This window comes from Xyrauchen texanus, chromosome 26 (genome assembly GCF_025860055.1).
Source record: "Xyrauchen texanus isolate HMW12.3.18 chromosome 26, RBS_HiC_50CHRs, whole genome shotgun sequence".
Classification (NCBI taxonomy): Eukaryota; Metazoa; Chordata; class Actinopteri; order Cypriniformes; family Catostomidae; genus Xyrauchen; species Xyrauchen texanus.
The window spans coordinates 20147733-20163015 of record NC_068301.1 but is presented as its reverse complement, the minus strand read 5'-3'; the positions used below and the strand labels follow the sequence as shown (position 1 = coordinate 20163015).

The following is a 15283-nucleotide window of genomic DNA, read 5'->3' as shown; positions in this document are numbered from 1 at the left end:
CATCTTAGCCTCTAAAAAGACTAGCTGAGATCATCCCCTTTGCGATGCTATAAAACATTTTATCATGAATACTCAAAAAAAACGTGTTTCTGATGATTTGTTTAGCAGGCTTTTCCTAACATTGGATTATTATTCAGCCAAGTAACCTCACAGACAGTTACAAAATGACAATTTATTGGGGAACACTGCCTAAGGTAAGAGCAGATTAGGGACCTAGGGCTTGGGACCTACAGTTGTAGTGATGAGTACATAAAAGAGACTTTTGTATTTGATGACAAATCAATGATATTTGGGATTGTTTTGAAAATCTTTCAAACTGTGGTATTAAGGCAACAAAATAAACTGTATATATGTTTTGTCCATTTAAGTGCTATTTCAAAAACTTTTATATTCATATTAATATTTCTACTCTATACCTTCTCAGGGGCGCTAATTTGCAACACGAATGGTTCAGGACTTTTTTAAAAATTTTTATTCAACATACAAGCAGAACCGATTGTTATCTCTGAAAAGTACAGATTCTAAGCTTTCAAATGACACCCCATAGCCTAACTTGTGTATACGGAGATGTTAACGATTTAAGCATAAACTCTTTTCGCACCCCCTTTGGACTCACCAGTGGGTCAACAGAGTTTAAGGGTGAGTCCTATGGAACGTGGCGGAGTGCTGGCTAATGGGAGAAAAAACACACAGCTGAGTGTACCACACTATTTCCAAGCAGCCTCTGGGGGACATGATGTTTCAGGCAGTCTGTCTCAGAGCAGCTATCCAGAAAGATAGGACATTTCCCCAACCCACATGCTCAGTGTCCTCCCACCAATATGCCAAGCATCTGTGGCCAGGGCACAAGAGCACAATCTGGAAACTGACCCCTGCCAAAGTCTTTTGCACACAGCTGGGGATCACCCAGGACCACGGATGAGCAGGACACAACCTTACCCTTTGTGTCCATAGGCATGGAAGAAATCCACTCAATCCACTCTTCTCCAAAATTGAATGATTTGCAAAAGTCAACTCAATCTGGGCTTTGACAATGGAGTTAGTGTGCTACACTGTGTAGTATGGGATGTGTGCATAGACATGACTCAGATGTGTATTTATGCATCACGTCCACTCTCATATTCCTAGAACTCATGCCTCTATGGAGAATATGGCAGGTAAAGGTTGCCATGGCGACTCCAGGAATATCACAATGACAGTGTTCTTTGTAGAGTTCATATCTGCACTGATGCACAATCCAATCTGCAGGTCTCACATTTTGCATGAATCCTTGCGGGTATATTTCTATTACATTTTTCCCACATAAAATATTGAGAGCCTTTATTTGAAGTAAATTATGTCCTATGTATTTAGGATTTTTTAAAGATGTAATATTCATAAAAGAAGTATATTAATAGAGGGTCATCCAAACTAGAAAATGTGCCTTATTAAAGTAGACTCTATAGGTATATTGCGATTTTAATGTAATTTGTTAATATAACTGAATGTGCATCACAAATCGTATAGTTACAACACAAAGTGAAAGTATGACAACTAATGAGAATTTAACAGAATTTAAATTGATGTCTGTTAAAATATGTATGAAGGTATATGGCACTTACATTGAGCAAAGGGGCGAGTTCCACTGCTACCAAGGGCCCGGAGGGCTTGGGTAAAGGACGTACCGTCACTGTCAGAATCTTTGAGCTGATCACAAATGGATCTCTGAGGGGAAGGAACATAAAGAGAGTTAGGTCTTAAACTGTGTCTAAAACTTAATGCCCTGTTTCACCTTTGACAATAGATAATCCATGACAAAACATGATGCAATATATGTTTGAAATGCAATCAAAATTGTGATATAAAGGAATGTTTCAGGGTTCAATACAAGTTAAGCTCAATTGACAGCATTTGTGGAATAATATTGATTACCAAAAAAATAAATAAAACACAGTTACAGTAAGGCACTTACAATGGAAGTGAATGGGAAAGTTAAAATAAGCTTCAAAAGTACAGCCACAAGACATAAACATAAGTATGACAGAATCAGGGATTTATTAGCATTGCAGCATTTATCAGACTATAGCTTTTGGCGATATTATGTTGTCATGACAACAACATTAAAATATTGGATATAACTTTAGAAAGATGAGGTTAGTAAGCAATTGTATCACAATAAACCATGTTAACATTTATAATTTTTAGGTTTTATTGCTATAATATTTAAACAGTGTTATTTTTTGTTTATTGACTGGTCCTATTTACCCCAATTGTAAGTGCCTAGATGTAAGTGGAATATACAATCGGGGTAAATAGGACCAGTTAATAAACAAAAAATAAAATAACACTACTATATATATATATATAGTAATCAACATTATGCCACACATGCTGTCATCTGAGCCTTACTTATATTGAACCCGCAACATTCCTTAAAGCTCAATTGTGTATTTCTGTGCCACTAGCACCACCAACGGAATTTGTTTTCAAACACTTTTTGAACACTGCTACATTGTCCCACGTGTTGGTCAAATAGCCTTGCCCCAAACTAGTGCCATTGGCAGGGTTGGGGGGGAAATGAAATACACATAATGGGATTATGTATTCAAAATACAAAATATAAGTAATTGTATTCCACTAGAGTTACAATTTAAATAATTGGTCATTAGAATACAGTTACATACAAAAAGTATTTTACTTACTGAAGAGCTTACTTTGCATTTTATTGTCATTTATTTAATTCAATATTTAGTCCTTTCAGATGGAAAATATTACATATAAATGATGCAATCCAGCGTGCATTTTAACAGCGGTGAAAAACTTTCTTATGATATGTTGCATTCATATGAGCAGACAGAGAAGTACGTTTTAAGTAAGTTTGGAGCAGAAGAAATATAAATTAAACTTGTGTAAATTGTCAGCTTTACGCTAAGCTAAAATGCTATTTCTGGCCATTTTACATGCACATGTTACCATGCATGATCATATTTTTTTATAAAGAAAATTCACGTTGGATCATAATTACATTTATATAGTAAGATCTTTGATATTAAGGAAAAAATTATTCTTGATAATAATTTTTGTATTGTTTTCTTATAAAAATATAAAAAAAATCAATTTGATTTATCTCATTTTAGATACAACACTGCATGAGATATTTAGACCTGCGTGAAGTTGGCCCCCCACCCAACGCAAAACGTCGGCAAAATAGTCTCAATCATTTGTGCTTCAAAAAGCTTTGGTTTTTTAGATATTAAAATAATATTTGTAGGTCATTCTGAAGTCACTCAGCCCCCCACATGCTCCAAATTCACCCCAAATAGTCTCGTTTGTTTGTGCTTCGTTTGTGCTGGTTTGTGCCAGTAAAAGGTTTGTTTGTGCTGCTTCAGTTTTTAAAGTATTAGACATTGAATTATAGGCGATGACGTCACGCAGCCCCTCCACATGCTCTAAATTCTCCCAAAATAGTCTCAGTTGTTTGTTCTTCGTTTGTGCTGTAAACAAATGTGTTTGTGCTACTTCAGTTTTTTAGATATTAAAATAATATTTATGGGTCATTCTGAGTTTCTGGTTTGTGCAAGTAAAAGTTTCATTTTTGCGACTGTCTTTTTTTTTTTTTTACAATACAGTTGAAGTAACAAGGTAAGATCCAAATGGCAAACCAAATCACATAAATAGTCACATTCACTTAACAGTTACCTATCCACTGTTCGTTTTCAACTTGTAACGGACACAGCGGATCACAAGCTGTGTGGAATATAACACAACTCGAAGGTAAGTGTTTTTACTTGTTACTGTATGTAGTTATATGAATGACAGTAGTAATATTAACATTGTCATAAATATAGGCACCATAATCTGTTTGCTGTAGCTCTGTGTTTATACATACACTGTGTGTGTGTGTGTGTGTGTGTGTGTGTGTGTGTGTGTGTGTGTGTGTGTGTGTGTGTGTGTGTGCGCGCATGTGCGTGTGTGCAGTACAGTTCAAAAGTTTGGAAACATTAAGATTTTTAAATGTTTTTGAAAGAAGTCTCGTAATCTCACCAAGGGTGTATTTATTTGATACAAAATACAGTAAAAACAGTAATATTGTGAAACAATACACATTAAAATAGCTGTTTTCTGTTTTAATATAATTTAAAATGTAATGTTATTTCTGTGATTCAAAGCTGAATTTTCAGCATCATTACTCCAGTCTTCAATGGTTTGTTTTTTTGTTTTAAATTGCATTTTTGTTTTTCTTTATTTTACTTGTATTTATTCTATAGATTACACTTTATATAATTGTTCTATTTGTAGTCTATATATGCTCCATTTTATACTATGTGTTGGAATGACAATTGTCATGTTCATTGTTTGTAATTTGACTGGTATAATAAAAAAACCCTCCAGCCTTCAATGTCACATGATCCTTCAGAAATCATAGTCAAATTTTTATTTTGTGCTCAACAATTATCAATTATTATTGGTACTCAATTATTAAGTATGGTTCTTATGTTTTATCAATGTTTAAAACCATTTTTGCATGCTTAATATTTTTGTGGAAACTGTGATACATTTTTGTATGGATTCTTTGATGAATAGAAAGGTAAAAAGAACAGCATTTATTTGAAATAGAAATCTTTTTAACTATATAAATGTATTTTACTGTCTCTTATTTATATATATATATATATATATATATATATATATATATATATATATAATTTTATATAAAGCAGCACAACTGTTTTCAACTGATAATAATAATGAATTTTTCTTGAGCAGCATATTATAATGATTTCTGAAGGATCGTGTGACACTGAAGACTGAAGTAATGATGCTGAAAATTCAGCTTTGATCACAGGAATAAATTACAGTTTACTATATATTCAGATAGAAAACAACTGTTTTACATTGAAATAATATTTCAAACTCTTACTGTTTTACTGAATTTTTGATCAAATAAATGCAGCCTTGGTGAGCAGAAGAGACTTATTTCAGAAACATTAAAAAATCTTAATGTTTTCAAACTTTTGACAAACCTTTGACTAGTACTAATATATGTGTGTGTGTGTGTGTGTGTGTGTGTGTGTGTGTGTGTGTGTGTGTGGAAACTCGTAACTCAATGAATTAAGAAGCCAAAATGATTTTACTTTTGAAATGTAATTACTGTGTAGTATCGAACATCCAATAACACAAATAATGTACCACACAGAATAATAGACTTGAGTGCAAACAACATCAAGCCGACTTCCAGAAAAGCAGATACTTCTTCTCCAAACAGTAGTAGGAAAACAAGGGTGTATGGCATATAACATAAATACTTGTATTTGTGAAATTAAATTTAACCAATGCAATCAGTCTTTTGTGTATAATACAGCATGTGGGCATATTTTGTGTTTTTCTGACGCTCCTGTCACTCCACATCTCAGGTCGTCATACATCTCCCAGACACATGGAGACCTCCTGCAGTAGGCCACATAATGTCCAATGATTGCCTTTAAAGTAAATCTCTCTCCTTGGAGCATCAGATTTGAGAGTAATTCACACAGAGGAAATTTTGTGAGGTCAGTGTCAATCCATAGAAGTTATCCCAGATTGTAACTGTGAGAAACTTTTCCTGCACAGAGCACTTTTCCTGAGCTATCTGTCTTGAATGCAGAGGGACACTGTGACAGACTTTGTATTGGCCTTAGGCAGGGGGACTCCAGAAGGGTAAGGCCTTCTTCAACTGTGGCCTGAAGATGAGCCATGCCAGAAGCCTGCAGTACAGCAACAGAAGTACAAACAAATGGAACTTCCCGGGTGACTTGTGTGCTGAGACCACAATACTGTGAGGAGCACTGTTTTGTGAAAGAAACACATGCACGTTTTGTCATTGTCTTTTCAATGATCGAGGAGATGTGACACTGTGCATTGATTTGGAGAGCACCAGTCTTCTATCAGACAACTTTGAATATTTCACTCAGCAGCTCTGCCCTCTGTGTGTAGGCCTATGCATTCAGACCCTTTGTGGTGATGGATTTCACTAGCTGGAGGAGGTTGTTGGAATCCTCAACGCAAACAATATTTTCAAAAGTGACACTATCGCAGAAAGCACAACATAAGCATTGACAAAAAGTGCATTTACATGCACATGTGTTCAGCACAGAGATTCTTGATTTCCTGAGTTTAACAGGCTGTTGATTATTTCAATTTTTCAACAGGTCCACTTTCAGGATTTTCCCCCTCACAGATGGATCTGCATGGAGCCATTCAGGACAAGGAGAGCGGTATGAATTCCTCTTCCTCTTTTTGGGTGGAACCGCTAGGACTCTCCAGTTAGATGGATGTTTGTGACATTGTCAGATTTCCCAGAACAGGAAGCATCCATTTCTGGTTTTCCATCTACACTGCAAGTTGTGGTGGGTAGTGGATTGGCTCCTGTGATGATCACTGTTGCAATAGCTGCATCCTCTTTTCCTTATTCCTCACCTTTTTGTTTTGCGGAACAAATTTGCATGTTGCCTTCAATGATGGACAGATGTCGAGCAATGAATCGATCCACCCGATCCAATAGCCAAGTTTTCATTCTTGGAAAATGCCACATTTGATGTTTTTGAACTCTGCTTCAACATTGGCTGAACTTGCGGTGATGTTGGTGCTTCGAAAGTGAGGGATCATTACCCCTGTCCAGAGTGGTATGTAATTTGCAAGCCAGATTATATTGGAATAATCTCATATTATCATGATCCCCATTACCTACGGCAAGTGACCTGCTCTCCTCGCATATGTCTGTTTTCCACTGTCGTAGGTCTGTCTGTGTTTGGTCACTTGGATCCACTTCCAGGTCCTCACCCTCTACATCTGGAATGATGACACACTCTTCTGCAATTTGGGCTTTCAGGTATTTATTGCACCTTTCTGATATGAGGGGGGCTCCAGAGCTGTAATTGCCCTCTGCTTCGCTGAGAGCCACAACAGTAATACTGCATAGTAGCTCTTTTGCATCGTCCATGGAATGTGACATGAGAAGCTGTGCCATTGACCTCACAAAGAAATCTTTAATGCGATGTGTTTTTTTTTACAAGCAGTCCCACTGGCAGATCAAACAAGGTGGCACTTTTGCTGACTGTTTACCGAGTAAGACACCACAACACTCATTTATGTAGGTATATAGATCAGGATGAGGAGTAAAAGCCTTGACCAGACCTCCGAGCAAAGCCAGAGAAAAGTCACTCACAACCTCTTTTGGAGTTGGTGCACTTACACATATCCATTCTTACAGCCAATGTGTTATTGCATTAACATTGTGTCTCTCTGACAGTATTTGCACCTCTGGGACACTTGAGCTCTCATCCCCTGCCAGAATGCCCTCATATAAGAATATATGGCCAGACTTGCCATTTGGTCTCTAGTTTCCTCTCTACTGAGCCATTTGCTTCAAAACTCACAGTGGGGTTAGTAAGATGTCTTTGAGAATGACTTGTACATATACATTTGCGTTTGACTCCAATTGTGACAGAAAAACTTGTCCAGTCAAATGTCATTAATGCTATACCACTGTATTTTAACATCTGCATTGACACAATGGGTCCTTGTCGCCTAATTCTAAATAATTTCTCTCTCGCTTTGCTTTGTGCAAGGTGGCCAAATTAGGCAGATGACTTGGCTCAGGATCTCCAAAATCAATCAGCTTTGTTGCCTCTGATGCCCTCCATACATGGGGTTCCATTCCCTCACACAGTTCTTTGGCTATCTGCACACGCAAGTTACCAGACATCGCACGCTTGGAACAGCCAGTGTGCAGGGGAGTCATCAGTGTTTTTAAATAAACACTTGAGCACTGTTGGGCTGTTCATTTCAGGTGCTCTGTCACATTTTCTGTGAATGTGGCCACAACACATGTGATTATTTATCACATGTGACCAGATGCCAGGCTTCAAAATTGTGTATTCCTTTTTTGTGTTTTAGAGAACTTGTTGTTGTTAACCATTTCAGGCATGAATTCAATCCATTTCTGAAATGGAACTTCAAGATCAAAAGTCCAGCATTCTTTTGGTATGGGTGAAAGAGACCCTGGCTCAAATTCAGTGTCATCACTAATGCCATTTGTTTCATGATCACATTTATGAGTAAACCCTAAAGCAGTCCAGATGTTGTTTCTATTTAATTTAACAAAAGTGTATAAAGCCTTTGCAGTGATCTTGTTTTCTAGCTGCTTACTAAGCTCTGTCCAGATGCTCTGATTAGGAGTAGCTATGTTGCCATTTTGGACTTAAGACCTCTTTTGATGAACACAGGACTGTGAAAATGGAATCTCTGTCAACTCCTGGTTTCTTGGGCATCTGCCATAAGCAAAACATAATTACCCACTTAAATAATCCTGACTCAAAAAATTTCACGTTCAGTATAAACTTGTTTTCATTACTGTATTGGCCTGAACATAAGGATAATATAGAAATAATATATATGGATAATGTATCTTATATTAGGACCAATATGGTAATGTTGACCCCTAGATGCACAATGTATTCAAAAAACTAACATCGGTCACATGCAATTAGCATGTATTAGTATTAGCAATGAGTATTCTGTTCAATAAACATTGACAATCTTAGCTCTTGTGAATGTTGTACAATTATTCTTGAAGTTAACAAATACTATTGTGACTGGCAGTGTTAAAACATTGTACTTACATTGGCCAGAAATGTAATTTAGTAACTACTTTTGTAGTTTGATTTATATGGATTTTTCTCTACTAACTCTATTCAATGCACTGTAATTCAATGTCTAATACTTTAAAAACAGAAGCAGCAAAAACAAAACCTTTACCGGCAAAAACCAGCACAAACGAAGCACAAACAAACGAGACTATTTGGGGTGAATTTGGAGCATGTGGGGGGGCTGAGTGACCTCAGAATGACCTATAAATATTATTTTAATACTTAAAAAACCAAAGCAAACAATTTTTTTTACAGCACAAACCAGCACAAACGAAGAACAAACGATTGACTATTTTGGGTGAATTTGGAGCATGTGGAGGGGCTGCGTGACGTCATCACCAATAATTCAATGTATAATATTTTAAGATCCGAAGCAGCACAAACAAAACTTTTACCGGCACACACCAGCATAAACGAAGCACAAAAAAAAACAAGACTATTTGGGGTGAATTTGGAGCATGTGGGGGGGCTGAGTGACCTCCACAATGACCTATAAATATTATTTTAATATCTAAAAAACCGAAGCAGCACAAAAAAATGTTTTACAGCACAAACCAGCACAAACGATTGAGTTGGGTGGGGGGAACTTGATGCAGGTGATATTTAGGTATTTCTAGATATTTGTATTTTTAACTTGTGTATTTTGTCTTACTGTATTGGCTGTGTTTTTATAGTCAAAACAAGTGAAAAAATCTACCAATGCTGAAGAAGTAATCCAAAGTATTTAAAATAGGTAATTGTCTTAAACTAATCTAATGGAGTACATTACAAATTACATTTTACAGCTTGTATTCTGTAATCTGTACTGGAATACCATTAAAAAGTATCCCTCCCAACCCTGGCCATTGGTTGAGCCAATGTTGCTATGTCAGGATGTTCGGGATGCTCAAACAACCAGGATTGTTTTGATAGCATTACAGAACAGTGTTTACCCTTTTCTTGAAAATCAACATATGAATAGTCTACTTATAGTTGTCTCTGCACAATAAACTGATACAGGAGACATTATTGTAAAGTAACATAATAAAAAAAAAAAACAGATTCCAAATCCATGGCAAAACTATTTTGAACCATTTTGTTCTATAAAAAGAAAAAAGAAAATTGCATTTATTTTGGTGTGTACGTGTGTGCATTACAGATAAAGTATGTGTCAACTTGTTTATCTGCAAGAGTTAGTTCACTGGGAGCTATATTGTGTCACAAACACATCAGGCAGGTGAGCTCCCCCTGGGGCAGAAATATAACGAGACAAAAAGCAAAAGCAGACCAAAAACAAACAAATAGCCTTTATCACATACATATTCAACAAGCGCCGTCACAATCAACCATACTCAAAAGCAATGACCTGGATACCAGGGCATCTCACACTATTCACGAGAGAGAGAGAGAGAGAGAGAGAGAGAGAGGCAAAAACAAGCAGTGCTAGTGGTTTTCCTCGTCAAGGCTCAGAGCTCTGACATACTTACTGAGTTTGGACAGTGAACTACAGACACCAGCAGGTGACGAGAGATGCCTCTACATGCCCCCCAGTGTCAGCTGAAGTATATGCCTAATTGCACTTATCTCCTCTCTCCAACACAGAAAGGCCCTCAGTTGTGGCTTGTTTGAGAGCAAAGGCAACATAATTTAGGCTCTGTTCTAAAAACCTAGTGTAGGCAACATTTTAATGCATCACAGGTACATTCTAGATTCAAAGGCTGTTCCAAAAGGTACATTTTGCTGCCTTGTAAGATACATTTTTGGGCTATCCTTCTCACAACAATTGTACAGAGCGGTTATCTGATTTACCATAGACTTTGTCCGTTTGAACCAGTCTGAACATTCTCTGTTGACCTCTCTAATAAACAAGGTTTTTCCATTCACAGAACTGCCGCTCACTGGATGTTTCTTTTTTTTTTTTGGGCACCAATCTGAGTAAATTCTAGAAACTGTTGTTCTTGAAAATTGTAGATCAGCAGTTACTGAAATACTCAAACCAGCCTGTCTGGCACAACAGTTTCTAGAATTTAAACAAAAACAAAAAACATCCAGTTAGCCAGCAGTTCTGTGGACAGAAATGCCTTGTTGACAGTCTACAAGTACTCAGCAATTATAAGCTGTGTGTATAGAACTCCGGGTTCTTGTATTGAAACGTTTACAGAAGCATTAGTGGGGTTGTATGATAGTATAAATAATAAGAAAATGTGCTTTGTTTGTGGAGATTTTAATATAGATCTATTGAACCCACTCCACCATAATACAATAACAGAATTTATTAATGCAATGTATAGTATGAGCTTATACCCACTATTATACGTCCAAGTAGAATTACGACACATAGTGCAACTTTAATAGACAATATATTTACCAATGTTATTGATAAAAAAATAACAAGTGGACTTCTAATTAATGATCTAAGTGACCATCTGCCAGTTTTTGCAACCATACCATACTGTAAGGGGACCAATAAAGACATACAAGTTCAGCTAATAAGACAAAAAACCAGGGGTGCAATTAATTATTTCAAAGAAGATCTTATAAAACAAGACTGGAAGGAAGTTTATGTTGAAGATGTAGATGAAGACTATGATAAATTTATATCCATATTAACAACTTTTTATGACAAAAACTGTCCTCAGGTAAAGAAAATGGGGAAACAGATATTTGCTGAAAAACCGTGGTTAACAAAGGGAATCCAAAAATCATGCAAAAGGAAAAATACACTACATAAGCTTTTTATTAAAAAAAGAACTAAAGAAGCAGAGCAAGCATATAAGTTATATAAAAACAAACTGACTAATATTATTAGAAACAGTAAGCGAGAGTACTATAGTAAAACATTGGATAATAACAGAAATAACATAACAAAAACATGGAAAATATTAAATGAAATAGTAAGAAACAACGTTGGAAGGACAGGATGCCCAACCTATTTTATGACAAAGAATAATATAATTATAAGTGATAAGGAACAAATTGCTAATGAATTTAATAATTTTTTTGTCAATGTTGGTCCCAGTCTGGCTGGGGAGATTGTAGGAATTGATAGGAAAAGTAGAACGGAAAGAGAAACGGGTAGTGTAAATAAGCAATCAATGTTTATAAGAGGAACAGATGGAAAAGAAATAATTGATATTGTTAAATCATTTAAAAATAAGAAGTCAACTGACTGGAATCATATGGATATGTCTGTGGTAAAACATATTATCGAGTGTATTAAGAAACCTCTGGTACATATATGCAACTTGTCTCTTCAAAAAGGTTTATTTCCTAAAAAAATTAATTTTTTTATACCCATATATAAAACTGGAGATAGACATACCTTTTCAAATTATAGGCCTGTTTCTTTGCTTTTACAGTTTTCAAAAATATTGGAAAAATTATTTTATTCAAGATTAAATGATTTTGTTATCAAATACAACATATTAAGTAAAAAACAATATGGGTTTAGAAGTAATAGAACAACCTCACATGCATTAATAGAATTTGTGGAGAAAATATCTAACGCAATAGAAAATAAACAATACATAGTTGGGGTATTTTTAGACCTTAAAAAAAGCATTTGACACTGTTGACCATGACATCTTAAAAGAGAAACTGAAAAAATATGGAGTAAGAGGGGTAGCTCACTCTTGGATACGTAATTACTTAGAGCAAAGGCATCAATATGTCCAAATAGATAATTGCAAGTCACAACTGATGCAGGTAACATGTGGGGTTCCCCAAGGCTCTGTGCTGGGCCCATTGCTTTTTCTGTTATACATTAATGATATACAGTGGGTACGGAAAGTATTCAGACCCCCTTAAATGTTTCACTCTTTGTTATATTGCAGCCATTTGCTAAAATCATTTAAGTTCATTTTTTTTCCTCATTATTGTACACACAGCACCCCATATTGACAGAAAAACACAGAATTGTTGAAATTTTTGCACATTTATTAAAAAAGAAAAACTGAAATATCACATGGTCCTAAGTATTCAGACCCTTTGCTGTGACACTCATATATTTAACTCAGGTGCTGTCCATTTCTTCTGATCATCCTTGAGATGGTTCTACACCTTCAATTGAGTCCAGCTGTGTTTGATTATACTGATTGGACTTGATTAGGAAAGCCACACACCTTTCTATATAAGACCTTACAGCTCACAGTGCATGTCAGAGCAAATGAGAATCATGAGGTCAAAGGAACTGCCTGAAGAGCTCAGAGACAGAATTGTGGCAAGGCACAGATCTGGCCATGGTTACAAAAAAATTTCTTCTGCCCTTAAGGTTCATAAGAGCACAGTGGCCTCCATAATCCTTAAATGGAAGACATTTGGGACAACCAGAACCCTTCCTAGAGCTGGCCGTCCGGCCAAACTGAGCTATCAGGGGAGAAGAGCCTTGGTGAGAGAGGTAAAGAAGAACCCAAAGATCACTGTGGCTGAGCTCCAGAGATGCAGTCGGGAGATGGGAGAAAGTTGTAGTAAGTCAACCATCACTGCAGCCATCCACCAGTCGGGGCTTTATGGCAGAGTGGCCCGACGGAAGCCTCTCCTCAGTGCAAGACACATGAAAGCCCGCATGGAGTTTGCTAAAAAACACCTGAAGGACTCCAAGATGGTGATAAATAAGATTCTCTGGTCTGATGAGACCAAGATAGAACCTTTGGCCTTAATTCTAAGCGGTATGTGTGGAGAAAACCAGGCACTGCTCATCACCTGTTCAATACAGTCTCAACAGTGAAGCATGGTGGTGGCAGCATCATGCTGTGGGGGTGTTTTTCAGCTGCAGGGACAGGACGACTGGTTGCAATCGAGGGAAAGATGAATGCGGCCAAGTACAGGGATATCCTGGACGAAAGCCTTCTCCAGAGTGCTCTGGACCTCAGACTGGGCCGAAGGTTCACCTTCCAACAAGACAATGACCCTAAGCACACCGCTAACATAACGAAGGAGTGGCTTCACAACAACTCCGTGACTGTTCTTGAATGGCCCAGCCAGAGCCCTGACTTAAAACCAATTGAGCATCTCTGGAGAGACCTGAAAATGGCTGTCCACCAACGTTTACCATCCAACCTGACAGAACTGGAGAGGATCTGCAAGGAGGAATGGCAGAGGATACCCAAATCCAGTTGTGAAAAACTTGTTGCATCTTTCCCAAAAAGACTCATGGCTGCATTAGATCAAAAGGGTGCTTCTACTAAATACTGAACAAAGGGTCTGAATACTTAGGACCATGTGATATTTCAGTTTTTCTTTTTTAATAAATGTGCAAAAATGTCAACAATTCTGTGTTTTTCTGTCAGTATGGGGTGCTGTGTGTACAATAATGAGGAAAAAAAATGAACTTAAATGATTTTAGCAAATGGCTGCAATATAACAAAGAGTGAAAAATTTAAGGGGGTCTGAATACTTTCCGTACCCACTGTATGTGAGGTTTCCAAAGTATTACAACTGATATTATTTGCGGATGATACAAACTTATTTTGTTCTGGTGACAATCTGAAACAACTTTTGGATACAATGGGAAAAGAAATGGCACTGCTAAAAAATTGGTTTGATTCGAATAAACTAACGTTAAATATAAGTAAAACAAAATGTATTGTATTCGGCAATCGTTTATCGAATAAAATAGGTAAATTAATGATTATTGTAGTTGAAATAGAAAGGGTGTCAGCTATTAAATTTCTTGGAGTAATTATAGACAATAAATTAAATTGGAAGCCCCATATATCTTATATTAAGAACAAGATTTCAAAGTCAATTGCAATATTATATAAAGTTAAAGATTTCTTAAATGAAAAATCATTATATACTTTGTATTGTTCCCTTGTGTTTCCATACATTATTTATTGTGTGGAAGTATGGGGAAATACATATAAAACAAACACCAATCCAATATTTATGCTTCAAAAGAGAGCATTACGAATAGTAAAGAAAACCACCTATAGGGAGCCAACAAACTCCTTTTTATTGAATTAAAGGCTCTAAAGTTTAAAGAATTAGTAGAACTAAAAACATTACAAATCATGTACAAAGCAAAAAACCATCAATTTCCAGAAAGTATCCAAGGGTTGTTCATAGAAAGAGAATGCCAACATGATTTAAGGGGAACGTGTATATTTAAAAGGAACCAAGTGAGGACCAATGCAAAATACCATTGTATTTCAGTTAAAGGTGTAAATTTATGGAATAACTGTCATGAGGAACTAAAAATATGTGGGACACTTAGTAAGTTAAAGAAACTATTTAAAAATAATACATGGAAATTATATGAAACAATGTAAAGAGTGATAAATGAATAAGCTGTTTTTGTTGTATTTTGGATTGTGCAATTGTATTGCATAGGGAATACTAATGTTTTTGTATTCTATTTAGATTTGTCTGTCAACATTATATTGATGTAAGACAATACGTATTTTAAAATATGAGATGTTTTCAAAAAGGGTAGGCATTATAAGCAAGAGCTTCAGCCTACACCTGTTTCAGACTGAAGGAAATATGCTGTTGTTTGTCAGCTCAACTGTGTTGAAACTAAGTTGTCTGTCTGAAATAAATAAACCAAACTTCAAACTTCAAACTTCAGATAACCGCTCTGTACAATTGAGGTGAGAAGAAAATCATCTCAGAATGGTATTCTGAGATGCGGATTGGAG

General features: G+C 36.2%; 1 protein-coding gene across 1 annotated transcript in view; it reads right to left on the bottom strand.

Moving 5' to 3' along the window:
• Nucleotides 1–15283, bottom strand: part of LOC127620361 (adhesion G protein-coupled receptor B2-like) — a 449688-nt gene that overhangs the window by 122241 nt on the left and 312164 nt on the right. The window contains exon 15 of the mRNA XM_052093573.1: nucleotides 1602–1704. Within this exon, the coding sequence (XP_051949533.1) occupies nucleotides 1602–1704 (103 nt within the window). The remainder of the gene's footprint in view (nucleotides 1–1601; nucleotides 1705–15283) is intronic.